A 15,740-nucleotide genomic window follows, 5' to 3' on the forward strand; every position below is an offset into this window, starting at 1 on the left:
ACAAAAATAAAAATAAAATTCACGACGTTTCGGAGGCAACACAAGTCTCCGCCTCCGAAACGTCGTGAATTTTATTTTTATTTTTGTTTTGTTTTTATTTTACTTTCATTACTTTTAATGTTTTACCTACGTGACTTTACCGAAAAAACCTGAGAATATGAATCATTGCAGTCACGAAAGCTTCAAATCTAGAACTATGTTCATCACCGAATGTTTTACACCTAGTTCAAAACTCTGTTGCATACTAACTTCATGCTATTCACCATGTGGAGTACATTTTTTTAAGTACAGTACTACAATATAGAGTATAAAATAAGTTATGCCAAGATTTGTCCAGGATTACACTTGAATGAGAAAATATGAATATAAATTTTAACTTAAATAATTACTTTCCAGTAAAGTTGTAGAGGCTTTACACATTTATAACTGCCACACAATTGTATGAAAGCTACCAGCTTCTCTGAAGTCTAAAGGTCACCTCTCTCGAGGCTAACATTTTCATGAACATTTTAATTACAATTTGACCACGGACATCACTGTTCCACTAAAACCTGATCCATAAATGTCCCTTCCACCAAATGGCCCATTCTTCAATGGCATCGTATTCATGCGAAACAGTTAATAACAATACTTTTTCTAGTACACAATCGCGAGCGGAAAACAACAATTTAGCTGCACGTAGCACCCGCTGAACATGCCCAAGCATATTTTACTTTTTACACACCACGCTTCCATCTCTATCGTTCCTTCCCGCTCCCTAAAAATAGTTCGCTCAGCTGTGGTTCCGCCTCACGCAAAGACCGAGACCACACCGAGTGCTAAAGGGTTTTCAGCTGCCACGTACGGCGGCACCGAGTTTAACTGTACCATGCTTCAGGGGAACTAAAACACAAACAAGTCTATCTGCACAGATGACCGCATCCTACTTGCTCGCCGTCAACCAAGGAAGGATTTCAACACAACAAGACCGCACAGAGCATCGCTGACCACAAACACGCAAGAGTCCAGCTTACCCAAGTTACTTCCAAGTCCCAGGGAAGACCCAGAAAGCAATATCCACCAGATGACATCACCACATGACTTACATGCTTCATGCTGAGAGGGTAAGCCATGTGTCAAACAAGGGACGCTTCCATACAAATTCTCACGTTACTGTAATAAGACAAAAGGCTCACAAAGTTGCAGCTCATGTTTCTTTCAAAAATCCAACTTCCTGCGCCAGCCTCTATTATCTGGCGACCCTGTAGACATTTTGCCTGCCTGTGTACAAGCAGTAACAAGCTTTGTGTCCAGAGGTCTCTCCCACCCCCCAACCCCTTGCTCAAAAGAAGGAAGTTGAGTTTCTGGGTAGATGTGGGGAGGGGGGGAAATCGCGAAGCTAAAAAAATAGGAAGGTAGGGGGGGAGCTATAGAGGCAGGCGGAGTTTAAATGCTCGAAGACTTCCTACAGTACATCAACTTGGCAGCTCTCGTGTAACATACGTAATTTAGCCATTTAGCCAACACTCAGGAGTCCCATAACTAAAATGACATTCCAGAAGCGGTCATGTGGTGGCTCTTCTCAGATTGACACCAAAGGTTGGAGAATTGTATGTTAACTGCTCAACATCGTGTTTGCTCTGACACGTCAGATTTATTCCACTGTCGTCTGTTGCACAAAAAGAACTAGGTACAACTTAAAATTATATTACAATTTCCGATGTTATGAAAGCTTTTTTTTCAAAAATGCATTCTTCTATTTATGCCACATGACCCCATCAAATCAGAGGGAGCCATTTTTCATATGAACTGCAGGAGGAGCTGTGAAATTCTCAGCTGTACGATTTTACGCAAAAATAAGTTTTCTTCAAGAATACAATTCCCTTGCATTCAATTATGTGGTAGTAGCATCGACATTCAAAGATATATGGAAAGTTGGGGTGTAAAACCTTCAAAAATACCTACGTGACTTTACCGAAAAAAACAAAGAGTACCTTCAAAAATGCCATCACGCATTACCACACTCCCTAGCTGACACCACACAGGCATTGTGGAACGACAGACTTCACAAACTTGAAAGCTGGTTGGTGCTGAGGCGAGGGGAATTCAAAAGGTCACTGTGATACAACAGGCCACTGAGAAATGTCTACTTTTTTATGAAATGTTCACCAAAAATAAGAATCAGAGAACAGCATGTATATTATATGTCGTTGTCTTCAATTTTGTTGTTTGAGCTGGTTTAAACCGATGTTCCCTTTGTGAAACAGATACTGTTGAGTACAGTATTGCATCTCAGCGGGTGCTCATCATTTTTTTAAACAAAGCAACCGATTGATGGAAGCAGAAGACCAATGAAAAATACAATGTACTTCAATGAAAAATACACTGTGCTGCAGTTAAGTTGCTCAACCCCCACCCCTTGTATGTGTAATTGTTGAAACAGATAATTTTTAAGATTCCTTATAATTTGCAGCCCATTGTCAATCTATGGAGGCCTCCCCACATTGCAGTGGTCATGCGGGGGGCTACTTTGACCATACTTTACATCGGTCAGTGCAGGTTGGTAAAGGTGGGGGTACCAGGACTAGTTCAGATATCACTCGCCACTGATGTTATGTGGCTGGGAATGGAACTCAGGTCGCTGGACTTATAGAGAAGGCGAACCAACTGCACCACCACTCCACTGCATTCTATTACATGTTAGTGTATGGTGGTATGGTGACATAATTCGTATTTTTTAAGTAACATACAGTTATGAAATAATAAGATAATCATTTTACTGATAAATACGGATGTTATCTATGAAATTAATATTCATATTGAATGTAATATGGAACTCCTATCCACACTGGAGTGGGGGAAATGGAGAGAAAAGCTCTCGTCCTAATACCTATCAAAATAACTCCTCTAATCCACTAAATTGTGGCGAAATGCAGATGACCAGATTATTTTGTCCATAAGACTCCCTCATGTGCAACATTCAGGGACAATAGGATGCACAAAGCACCCACTGGTGACCTGTTCCAGGTGATTCCTGTCGTAAAATATTCACGGATAATATAGGAAGATCCATCAGAGGTCTTGTGTGGTGATGTCGTGCAGCATGCTGAACCTCACGGCTGTTGCAGCAGCATCAGCAGTAACGAGACCGTGACAAAAATGGCATCGTCAATGATGATATTCATCTCTTCATCAATGTATATCCCTTGCTGAATGAAGGCCTCCCTGTGCTATCACCATCCTTCACAATCCTGTGATTCCACAATCCATATATTTCCTGCTGCACATGAGCTGATCTCGTTGCTCTTTGTCTGTGGCAATTGGCCTCGGGTGGAGTCTCTCTCCTCTCCTCTGGCTGCCATTATCACAGGCGTCATCCACGTGCAAAGCGACCAGGCGCACCACGCGGAAAGCAGCTAGACAGGATTGATCAATGACACTCAATTAATTAAACTCCCAAAATCTGATGGCGAGGAAATGACAGTTCAGCAAGTGGGCACTGCAACTTCTCTGTAGGGACCTTTAAATTGTATTGCTCCATATTGTGTGGGTTTTTCCTGGTTTCCTCCCACATGAAAAACACTTAATAAAATGTAATTGGCTAAACATTCCAGATCTGGACCCCCAGAAAAATAATCTTGAGACTCGGTCATTCCCAACAACAGCGCGGTGATGTTTAGCATTGCAATCATCATCAGTAGTAACAGCACGATGTCACATCATCATTACTATCGGCGTCGTCAACAGCAACAGTGACACCAACAGCAGAAGAACCAGTTGGCATTTTCATCATCCACATAATTATCTTTTTCACAAATATAGATGACTATGACGAATTTAGCATTCACAAAGACCACTTCGAGGTGACACGCATTTTGCACAATGTCAAACATTAGGAATAATTAGCCCGAGGATCATGAGTTGCCATGGAATAATATGGACCGATGTATGAGAGGATGCATGGATAAGAGGGTCATGGAAAAGTGTCTCATTGTACATGGATGTTCAATGTACTTTAAAGACAGTGAATGCATATGCATGGTAAGTCTATAAACAAATGTTGTGCTATATCTCTGGCTTTTAAAACATTACAAATTTTCCGTGACATTTATCCAGGTTTAGATTAGTTAAATACATGTGCATATTTCACCTAAGATTACATTTACTCTTGAGCCACACAGCCGTTTTCACCATAAACCACTGTTTGCATTTTTTGCCAAGACAGCATATTCAGATTGAACCTTGAAATTGGCCTCAGCTCCATGCACAAGGAATGTAGTCCTGGCTTACAGATAAAACAATTAACTTTATCTTAGTCACTTATGACTTCATTACTTAATAATTTGGGTGTACATGAATGAAGTAAACACACAGTAACTACAATATTTCTTACGTCTTTCATACAATTACATAAATGATTGTATACACACTGTTTTCTCCATGAAAGACTATTCATATACAGCACCACAACAGCATGCTTCATGACAGTTTGGCTGCGAAGAAGGCTTGGGGGATTGGAAGCAGGCAGTGTGTGAAGGGGGTGAGAGATGTGCTAAAAAAAACCTTTACAAAATGGCAAGAGTCATAGAGTATCTCTCAGGATAAGTGGGAATACAATATCCACTTGCGCAAGCATAACAGCAAGCATGCGTGAATCAAATATCACCTTCTGATCTTGAGAGTTTGGAACAAATTTGTGCAAACATTGGCAAACGTGAATAATGTAAAGGCCTGAACAAAATCCATTTTCATTAATATTTCATGACATTCAAAAGTGTATATAAACCTGCTGGAGTGGCTTCATCTTTATAAAACATATACTCCTTGAAAATTAGTTATATAGTGTTTAGTCCAAAAGGAAGATGTAGTTCACGCACTGTTTATTGCCGAATGGCACAGATTTTTTTTAATCAAACTGATCGGCTACTGATTGTTATAATCAGAAAATGTTATGATTATCTGTGTTGTCCATCAATCTATAGAAACGTAAAAAAAATCACAAAAAGTCTCTAACCGTTGAGACTAGCCACAATTCACCAGTACAAAAGCCCACATCTCTTGAGCGAGAGCATAATTGGATATGAAATTACATTTTAAAATGTATTTACTATAAAAATTAATGTTCACGCTGCACTGCAGCACAATTACCACGCAAGTGTTACAAGCGTTGTGGTGTAAGCACGTGTGCAGATTACATGCTACAAATCTGTGTGAGTTTGTGTGTTGTAAAGCAAGCGCGTGGGTGTATTCGCATGCATCAGAACGTGGGTGGTTGAGTGTTAAGTGCGCACGACTATTATAACGTGTTAGTCGTTTGTACTTTTTCACATTTCTGTGCCGAGTTCTTTATACGGTTGGAACACTAACAAAAATGGAGCTCCCTTACTAGGCTCGTTTGATAGGTTTTAAAAAAAATACGTATAGTTTTCTTTGAGAACCAAGATACAATTCTGTAGTCATCCATGTCAAAGGCATGATCTACAACGTTCAATTTACAATATAATAGTATCACTTTGTAATATTAAAGTTGCAGCCCTGAAATTGCTTGCTCATGCCACTAGTGGCAGAAGGGACTCCCTTAGAGTCTAGAAAGCCCTTTGAGAGGGAATTTGGCCTACTCTTCCACACTGATCAGACATCTTGAAAGGGATGGGAATACCCACACTTTATCCCACAACAATTTGCTAATTTATGAACCGTGATGTACTATTGTTTCCACAACAGGTGATCAAACTTAACCGGCGACCTCTGGATTCCAAGTCTCGTGTGCTAACCATCACACCGTGGCAGTATTCCATCAATTCAAAATTCAGAAAAATACTTAAGTACTGTATTATATTTCTGCATAAAAAAAGATATATATATTTATAAAAAATAGACACAGGAATCAAATATGTACAGTACTGTATTAGCATCAGTTTGAATGTTATTAAATCACTACACAACCATAGGAATGCCTGGAAATAGAATAACACTGTCCCTGTTGTTATTTTCATGGCCATCAGCTGCGATCATCATAAGCTATACTGTTGTAAATATGTATTCCAAAACAGGACTCTTTCATAATAACAGATGATCTCTGGAGGCGTGGGATGAGACGGAGAAATATGTAATGTCAGATTTGGAGATTTACCTGAATCAAGATCCAAAGAAAACACAAAACCTAACCAAATTAACTTTCCCCAGACACATAACTTTGGTAAAAATGTTATAGAAAACATTGTTAGATTAATGGGTTTGCCTCACTTATAAAGAAGCTCTCATATATTTCATTACTCGATGCTTGCCGTTTAACTAATGACTGAAGCAGTCCCTGTTTATAAACAGATTCCTTTCAATCTAGATTTGATGCTTTCGTGACTGCAGGAATCCATACTCTTTGGTTCTTTCGGTAAAGTCACGTAGGTATATATATTTTATACCTACGTGACTTCACCGAAAGAACCAGAGTATAGATTCCTTTCATTTTACATGCCTACAAGGGTGCTTTGTCTGTTTGATTTACTCCTGTCAGAATTCTAAATGACAAAACTTGCCAGTCAATAGTGTTTACCGAACCCACCAATTTGAAAAATCCCTCAAAGTTAAGACAGTATCATATTTTAATCACCCTCCCATTATATGCTTTTGTACACATGTTCCACATATGCTCCAGATCCCGTTTGTGTCATCTTTCAATTCCTGGAACAAATGTTTTGTAACCTCAAAATATGGGACTGCCCAAGAAGCGCTGGTTCCTATCCTGCCAAGGCATGGTGTTACCAGAACCAGCAGTCGATGCTCAACACTTAGGCAGAACACGCTGCTACTGCTGCTAGTTTTGTTCCTCAGGAGACATTCCTGTTGCTCATGAGGCACTGGGCTCAACGCGACAGGGCTGGAGAGCCACCATGTGACCATGGCCCCTGACGAGTGTCAGTTGGTGTGACACCCCCACCACCGCGATTTCTTCGCAGCCAATGGCCGAAAAGCCTTAGTTCTCAAGTTTCCCCAAAGTACACTGGTTAGAGTATTGAATATAAAAATTATGATTTACTACATAAGCTATGGTGTTTCAAATAATCTACACTGTGTACGTACGTACAGGACAATATTATCCAGATAAGTATTTTGGTAAAGAATGTATATTTGTTTTTATTGTGATTTATTTAGTTTCTGAAGGAGTTCGTTAGACTGTATAATACATTTGTTCCATCATTGTTTAAAAACAATGGGGCTCGGTCTATAATGCAATATAGAAGAGTCAAATAAAAGAAGTGTTCATATTTTACACTGTTTTTACAAACGTAATAATACACACATTATCATAAAGGTGTCATATATAGAATAAATAGAGTGTATATATTTATATCACCTTTTTTCAAATACACTGCTACTTTCTAATTGTACTTTTAAATCAAAGTTAGATTTGTATGGTTTGTCAAAATGTCAGATAACCTCAACACACAGTCAATACTGTATAAATTGCCACTTCAAGAATTCAATACAAATTCTCTTGTATGATGCAAGTCAGGTGCGCACTGCATATGGCCAATGCAAAGTGCCTGAGGGTTTTTACTGTGTACACTGACAACCTCCACTTTGTTAATAATCAGAAAAAAAATCATGAGCTGCACCTGTCACCCAACCCTTCCCAAGGTCCAAAGTTCCTGTCCCCTCTTCAATCCGTGCTGCTATGTATTGAACATTTCTACATACGCAGAGGCACACTGTTTGTCCATCTTACCGCCCTGGCAGCTTTTCAAACCCAACAGGTCTGACAGCAAACACGACCACGTAAAACTCTTCTGACATTACACCACTGCATGTAACCTATTTTAACACAGAGTATAACCTTTTTTTGACGGATACAATGCCCGTCCCGTACACTGTTTTTATAAATACACTCCACTTACCAGTGTCAAGCTGAAATTCATCCCAGGCTACCGCATCGCACACTACACCCAGGATGTAAAGCTTCGAAATGAAACGTGCCCTTTAACCGGTCTTGCTTAACAGAGCAGCAGTTGGTGCTTTTACTGTAGATGGTAATCAATTCCCAGCACCCAATGACTTGCTGTTACAATACTAACTCTCAGTGTAGCCAATGGAAACAAATTATTTCATTATTTTACTCCCTAACCACAGTTACGATTTGCATTTGCTGCACAATGCATCACGTATATTTATAAATTACAAAGGTCATCAGCTCCACATGAACACATTATAATTTATACTCTGGTTTTATAAATTTCACGTAACTAAAGTCGTAGGATGGCATTTGGAGTACTGTACTGAATTTTCATTCCTGAACAAAATGAATACTGAAACTCAATTTATATATTTTTTCAACGATACAATAATTTAAATTATTATTAATATAGTGACAGATTATATCGTTTCCCTGCGGTGTTGAAAGTCAGTTATACATATTTTACAACGTAAGTTTATTGCCTTTTCCTGTTTTTTTTTCAGTTACTCAAACGAATACACATGAACTATCTCAATACAGCAAGTTCTGTTAAAGTTGAACGTAGCTCTACTCAGTATCTTATCATATCAACAACTTCAGTATTCATAAACGATGAATTCAGGCAATACACAGATTATGCCACAATGTGTTGAACGCGACCATTAATAGTTAAACAAGAATGGGTGATGGGGTGTTTGCATGTGATGTTGGAAGACGCAGTGTAAACACGACATAGTATCAACAACTGTATAATTTAATCTTGATTTGAAGCTTTCGTGACTGCAGGAATCCATACCTACGTGACTTTACCGAAAGAACAAAAAAACTGTATAATTAGTTTTACATTTATTATTTACCTTTTCCTTTTATCAGAAGAATTATCAATGTTGCAAGATACGTTTCGTCAGTGTGTGCTGATGAAGACCAAAAGAGGAAATACTCGATCACTCAACTTTACCCATAATCTCATGACAGACCGTCCCATTGTTTAGTGTTGGGCAGCGTGTCCACCACATTATTTGAGATTTTGGGTCGTACCTGCCACCGAGTTGGGCCGAGGTGTCAGGTAGGTGGGGATAGAGTAGGTAGAATGCGACGGGAAGATGTCCAAACCCCTTTCCGTGCTGCGGCTCAGGCTAAAGGATGCACTGGAATGCAGCTCGTCCGCACCCGGCATCCCGTACACCCGGAGCGCACGCGTAGGGGCCATTGGCGGACGATCCGCCAACACAGACGCGTCCAGGGAAGTGAAGGAGGATCCATGGAGTGTGTAGCAACGGGCGTGGTCTCCCAGATATGGATCCCGTTGTTTGGAGAGGACCAAACGACGGTTAATGTGCTGATCATTCCGTCGGCCCGAGAAGCCAAGGATCTGAGATGAGCCTGCTTGATCAGAGCACCCATCAGAACGGTCGCCCGTAAATGAATCAATCTCATATGGCTCCAGTTGGGTGGCAGAACGCTTAAAATGGTCCCCAAGAAAAGCACGTCGGTGAGAGGGCTCTGCTGGGATATGGCAGGAGGCCTCGTTGAGCTCTTCAGGTCGACTGCTGTCGGACGGGTCGTCTGGTGGGCTGCTCTCCTCAATCTGATCCAAGCTGCAGCCACCGCGCTCCATGTAAGCACTAGACCTTGTAATTGTAGCTGCCCCACAGGAGACAATTGCAGACAGGAGACACTTTTCAATCAAGTCATATATTTTTCATGAGCATTTAAAAGGCACAAGGCTTGCTGTTGGTAAGGTAAGAAGATCCAGCCTGGAATTTATAACAATCCGTACTGCCAAATTTAATTAAATATAGAGCTCAACTTAATTTGTGCCTGTGTCATTCGTGTATCATTATTATTAACTAAAACGTGAATAATCATACAATGTAACAAATCAATACATATTTCTAACTAAAACTCCACTAAAATAAACGTAAGATTCGTACATTCGAACACATTATCTGTAAGATTTTGAATGGAAAAAACTGGCTTAAATGGAAAAAACTGGCTTAAAAAACTTGTTTTGCACACTTCAACAGTTACCAACACACACCGTTGCCGATATACCACTGTATCCTGTTTGTTATCAGCAAGCAATCTGGCAAAAAGGCTGCCGCAGCAAGCAGTGACCAACACACTTAAACCAATGAGTGCTGGCCGTGCAAACATCTTATCATGCTTTCCAGACCTAGGACCAGAGGACGTGTTGAATACACACTCTCTGCCCCCCCCTTCACTTCACACGCTATTATTTGCATACAGCTTAATACACTTAATAGGTATAACAGGATCTAATTTAATCTTTGTTTAATCAGTCCTCATTGTCCCATTAATCAAGGTAGCCTACTCTATACCATTTGCACACAGTCCCTCATCAATACCCTTACAAGTCGCTTATATAACCATTTCAACCGTTTTATCAATTAGTGCTGCATTTAATATGGACCATTTGAGTTAAAACCTTTTTCACACTGCTCTACATCACCACAAAATTGCTTTCAAATTCCATTATGACTTCCCATAGTTAATTTATATAGTTAACTTACAGCCTCTTTTGTCAATCCACTGTTGGATCAAGGCCTCCACACACCATGTTGGTCATGGGAGATATTTTACCGTTTCACCATACTGGTCAGTGCGGGTTGGTGAAGGGGTTGTAGGAGAAGGGCAGGACAGGTTCAGTTATCACATCGCCACTGATGTTGGCCATGGCTAGGAATCGAACCCAGGTCTCTGGGTTTGCCACTACTCCACCTATCCATTTCCTATATGTTCTTAAACTAATGTTAGTTTTGTTGATGACCATTTGTAAAAGCCATGAAACTTATAATGCTCCAGTTTTAGTTTTTGTGAGTATCTAAAATATTGCAACAATTTTGTATCTACAATAAAATATCTATAACAATGGATCGCAGCCTTTTTTGGGTACTGTGCCACTTGCTGAATTTTGTTTTAACTGAGTACCCCTTGCCTGACCCAACATGTTTCTGAGAAATAAATGTATGAATAATGAACATCAATAATTTAACCAATTGTCCATTTTGTGAGGAATCCTAACGAGCTAGTAACTGCAATTATTCAAAGGACGCAGTGCATGAATGATGTAATTTGTTCACGCTCGCTGATTAATCTTGGAAACAACATTGTTTACGATCAATGAAAGAAAGGTCTTTTTTATATTGTTCGAGGTTACCAAATGGATACAAATGTTATCGTAGTTATTTTATATTGGCAGATTCATACATGAGTATTCACCAATGACTCATGTATGATAACATTTCACATTTATAAATCACCTCACGTACCCCTGGGACATTGCCACATACCCCCAGGGTTATGCATACCCCTGGTTGAGAACCACTGCTCTACAATGTGTTGTAATCGCATAGACATGTCACAGATATAATTTACCTACACTGCGAGTTGCAAGCAATGTTTTTACTGAGTGGTACCCACCCAGAATAAATTACAGCCAATTCTGTCAGTGATAGAAAGGTTTCCATCGCTGATGTGATAATGTGTGTTCATAAACGCGTAACAATAAACTCCCTCCATCATTCAATAAAATGTTGTGATCCAGTCATGATTTGATTCGTGAACCAATTAAATTTTTGACATTATGGTGAATGTATTGGCTTCAGGGATCGAGTGAACCTATCATGTACAACATATACAAATAGAAAAACATCGATTCTTATATATGATTCGATACACGTAGCATGAGATTTAGAATCAAATGAATCGATCATTTGATACATTTTTACTTCGCATTGTCCACACTCAAAGCTCATTTGAGTGGCACCCACCATCTACTATGGTGTTTCTGTGCTAGTGGAGGAAATACAACTCATAGCAGGGAACATTTTGTTAAAATAAGATAACCACTGATATCTTGTATTAAAATAAATATTAGGTCCTGAATCAACAGAGATTTGTAATTGTGATCTTCTTCTCTTTGTGAGTCAGGCACCGTCATACACTGAACTGGTCAGATATATTGCATTCATGTCTGCGGTACGTCAATGTAGATTGACAATGGCTGTTGATGACGCTATGCTGCGCCTGCAAAAACAAAACCAATATAAAAATAGTAAATGGGGCTCATGCAGCCATGATGGCTTTCTGTGGCCACAAGTTTGGAGAGGCAAGACCAGCTACTGCCTGCCTTACCAGTAGTGCTGCTGCGCGTTGAAATGTGAGTAGCCCCTGGTGATGTGGAGCGTCTTACCAATGATTCCGCTGTCCTTGCTCTCAAGAGTAGAGCTGGGAGTTGGGACGAGGCCGTAGGGACAGGAGCGTGTGAGGGGGGGGCCGCCCCTGGTGGATGGCCCAGCGAGCGTGGAGCACGGGCTTGAAGTGTGCGGAGAAGCCGAGCTGCTGGTCAATGTGGAAGAAGGGCTGATTCCCTGCTCCATTGCACACAGCTAGTCAAAAAAATAGTAAACATATGTAAAAAGTACATCTACAAATATCTACATTTTTTTCCCATGCACATGTCGGCTAGCTTTTATTCGTGGCTAAATAAATTGCTAGGAAAGATGACTCTGACCTTCAACAGATTTGTCCAATTCCCCATGTCAAGTGTGACCGGTAATGCACTTATACAGTGTATGTATGCTATGCTACACAGATTGACATTACTGGCCACACCTGGTATTCTATTTTGCCAAGTCCACATAATGACACTGAACTGTGTTCCATGTAACCCTTGTATCTGGTAGTGCCACTCCTCCCCAATATCCATTCGGCAAAGAAGAAACGACAGAGGCTTTATTTTATACTTTATACATTCACTCCAATGCGATTACTGTATCCTGAGGTCAAATAATGACGAACCCTAACCTCCGTCTCATGGATGATACTTGTCACAAAGGACATACACAAATACATAGTTAAACCGGCCAATTTTACAATGGCGTGCAGTCACATGAATTCTGATGGTTTACAAAACATGTAATATAACATGAGTAGTCCAACGTGTGCTCACAGAGAGCACAACTCATGCACCTCTTAACTAAGAAATGACACATGACCATAACTTATGAGCGAGAAGTGCATTTAAACAGTCATAGATATGGATAAAACAGAACCATCTTAACATGTGAAAGACACTCTCCAGCAACATACATTGCATCACATATCTGACTTTCTAGGGAATAAGGTATAAGTGGATGGGAGGTGGTTTGATTTATGAATATTTATAGAAATGATGGTCACAATGTACAATACTACACTGGGTGTTAGCACTTGATTGGTCACTGTCGACATGGGATGGTTGAATATGCAACATTGTACTTTACTGAAAAGTTGTACACGACAGAATGTTAATGTGAAATACAATAGCTCTTTTGTAAAATGAGAAAGAAAGTAACTTTACTTTGGTGATACTCAACAACTGGAAAAGAACAGTAAAGGCAGTGGATCTGCCCAGCAGCAGACCTTTTGGTTCCTTCTGTCATCAGTGTGCAGCTGTAAAGAGCCAGAATTGGAGGTGAGGACCCTGTCTCCCAGGAGGAAGCCCAAGCGTGTCATCAGGGCATGTGCAGTTTCATCGCTGCAAGGAGCTGGGCCAAGTGCCTTCGTAGAGCCTGTGAGCCAGTTGGCGCATACACAAACATTCAAAATGGTCAGCTACACAAAAGGAATGGCACCATTATAATAGCCCAGGACATAGCCATACACTGACAAAACAAACCATCATGCATTCAAATACAAAACGCAAAACATTACATAACTGGATTCGAAGCTTCCGTGACTGCAGGAATAACTCTTTGGTTCTTTCGGTAAAGTAACGTAGAAAGAAATTTAATTAAATAATAGTAAAATACGACGTTTCGATTACAAACAACAGGCAACCATCATCAGGTACAAATGAATGAGAAAACAAACATAGTAAACTTGAAAATATCAACCAGGTGGGGTGTTGACAGTTGTGTTGGCCGACTCTCTGTATTGTATTGCATTATATTTCCAAGTTTACTATGTTTGTTTTCTCATTCATTTGTACCTGATGATGGTTGCTTGTGTTGCAATCGAATCGTCGTATTCTATTATTATTTTATTTTATTTATTTCTATGTGACTTTACCGAAAGAACCAAAGAGTAATTACTGCAGTCACGAAAGCTTCGAATCTAGTTTGAACCACCTCTACGGGGAGGGTTTTCCGTGCTTGTTTGTTTCACACTTAACTTCTAATTTAGCAATCTTTGGAAGAACGTAATCAACCAGGCTATGCGCTAACTGTATTCTAACCGACTCTCTGTGTTGCATTGCATTACACTCCCTAATTTTACTAAATTTGCTTTCTACCGTGCTTGTTCCGTGCTTGTTTATAAGTCCATTCTCTCGTCCGGCCGCTATGGGCAGGAATTCCACACAACGCTCCGTGCTTGTTTGTTTAGAAGTCCAGTGTCCAGCTCGTCCATCCGTTATGAGCAGGAATTCCACACAACTCCCCCTCTGCCCCAACCCCCACCCCTCTCTCTATTTGTAATGCGAGCAAGGAAAGGGTGGGCGCTGCCTCCGCACCACTCACGCGGGCCGGAGTATTAGGGGAGGTGGAGCCTGGTCGTCGGGGTGAGTGGGGGCGGAGTCAGGGTCACGTGAGGAGGAGGAGGAGTCAGGGTCTCGTGAGGAGGAGGATATAGGGTGAGAACCGGAAGGGGATCGGGAGTCGAGAGAGAGTGAAGATAGGAGAAGCCACGCGGGGTGCTGGCGGAGGAGTGGCACGAATTGCCACGTGGTCGGAGTCACGGCACCGTCAGCCAGCGGTGTACGTGGAACAGCAGAGTGGCTGCAGAGTGTGCGGAGTCACACGGAGCAGCGGAGTGGCTGCAGAGTGTGCGGAGTCACACGGAGCAGCGGAGTGGCTGCAGAGTGTGCGGAGTCACACGGAGCAGCGGGGTGGCTGCAGAGTGTGCGGGGCACACGGGCAGCGGTGTGGCTGCAGAGAGAGCGGAGGACTCGAACGGCGTGCGGGGGGGCACGCGACGGAAGAGGTGAGGATCCGACTGGAGACATTGCGGGGTGCGAGACAAGAACCCAATAAAGGACAGACGGAGACCAACATCGCCTAAGAGTCCTTTATTACATATTTAAGGCCTCGACATAGAGACGTTGTCTTTCTGTGTACCTGTGTGTGTCTATCTCTGTTTGTCTCTGTGTGAGTCTCTCTCTGCTTGTGTGTCTGTCTGTGTCTCCGTGTCTATGTTTTGTCTCTCTCTCAATTTTAGCAATCTTTGGAAGAACATAATCAACCAGGTAGGGTGTTGACTGTTGTGTTGGGCAACTCTCTGTGTTGTATTGCATTATATTTCGAAGTTTACTATGTTTGTTTTCTCATTCATTTATATCTGATGATGGTTGCTTGTGTTGCAATCGAAACGTCGTATTCTATTATTATTTAATTTATTTTCTTTCTATGTGACTTTACCGAAAGAACCAAAGAGTAATTCCATAACTGGGCAAAGCACTTCGATATAAGAAAAGAAAATAAAGTGATTTTTGTCTTTTTTTTGTTTACATTGCATTACATCGCGTCGTCCCTCGTGTGTCCATTGTTGAACGATCACTTCTGACCCCAGATGTAGTAAGTTGCAGGAGGCTTGGACGACGTGGTTGGAGGCACACTTATTTATTAATACCAACTTGTGTACAGTAACGGGAATACACAGCACTTGAAGGGGTAACTTCCCCTTCACTCGTCTAACAGGGAGACACAACGTCTAACCCCGCTAACCTACGCCCGAGTCCTCCACTACGGAGCTAGGGGAGGCTACCTATCCCAGCCCTGGTCAAGCTGGGATCCCGGCACCCTGAGTC

At 41.1% G+C, this 15,740-nt stretch overlaps 1 protein-coding gene across 5 annotated transcripts in view; it reads right to left on the minus strand.

The window, feature by feature from the left end:
• Window positions 1-15,740, minus strand: part of LOC144933143 (protein TANC2-like) — a 95,398-nt gene that overhangs the window by 39,012 nt on the left and 40,646 nt on the right. For 4 of the 5 annotated variants that reach the window (XM_078857769.1, XM_078857735.1, XM_078857744.1 and 1 more), the window contains 3 exons: window positions 13,358-13,506; window positions 12,147-12,342; window positions 8,969-9,574 (listed from right to left, as the gene is read on the minus strand). In XM_078857769.1, coding sequence (XP_078713895.1) covers window positions 8,969-9,574; window positions 12,147-12,342; window positions 13,358-13,506 — 951 coding nt within the window. The other variant, XM_078857760.1, reaches the window with a different exon arrangement.

This window comes from Lampetra fluviatilis, chromosome 1 (genome assembly GCF_964198595.1).
Source record: "Lampetra fluviatilis chromosome 1, kcLamFluv1.1, whole genome shotgun sequence".
Lineage (NCBI taxonomy): Eukaryota > Metazoa > Chordata > Hyperoartia > Petromyzontiformes > Petromyzontidae > Lampetra > Lampetra fluviatilis.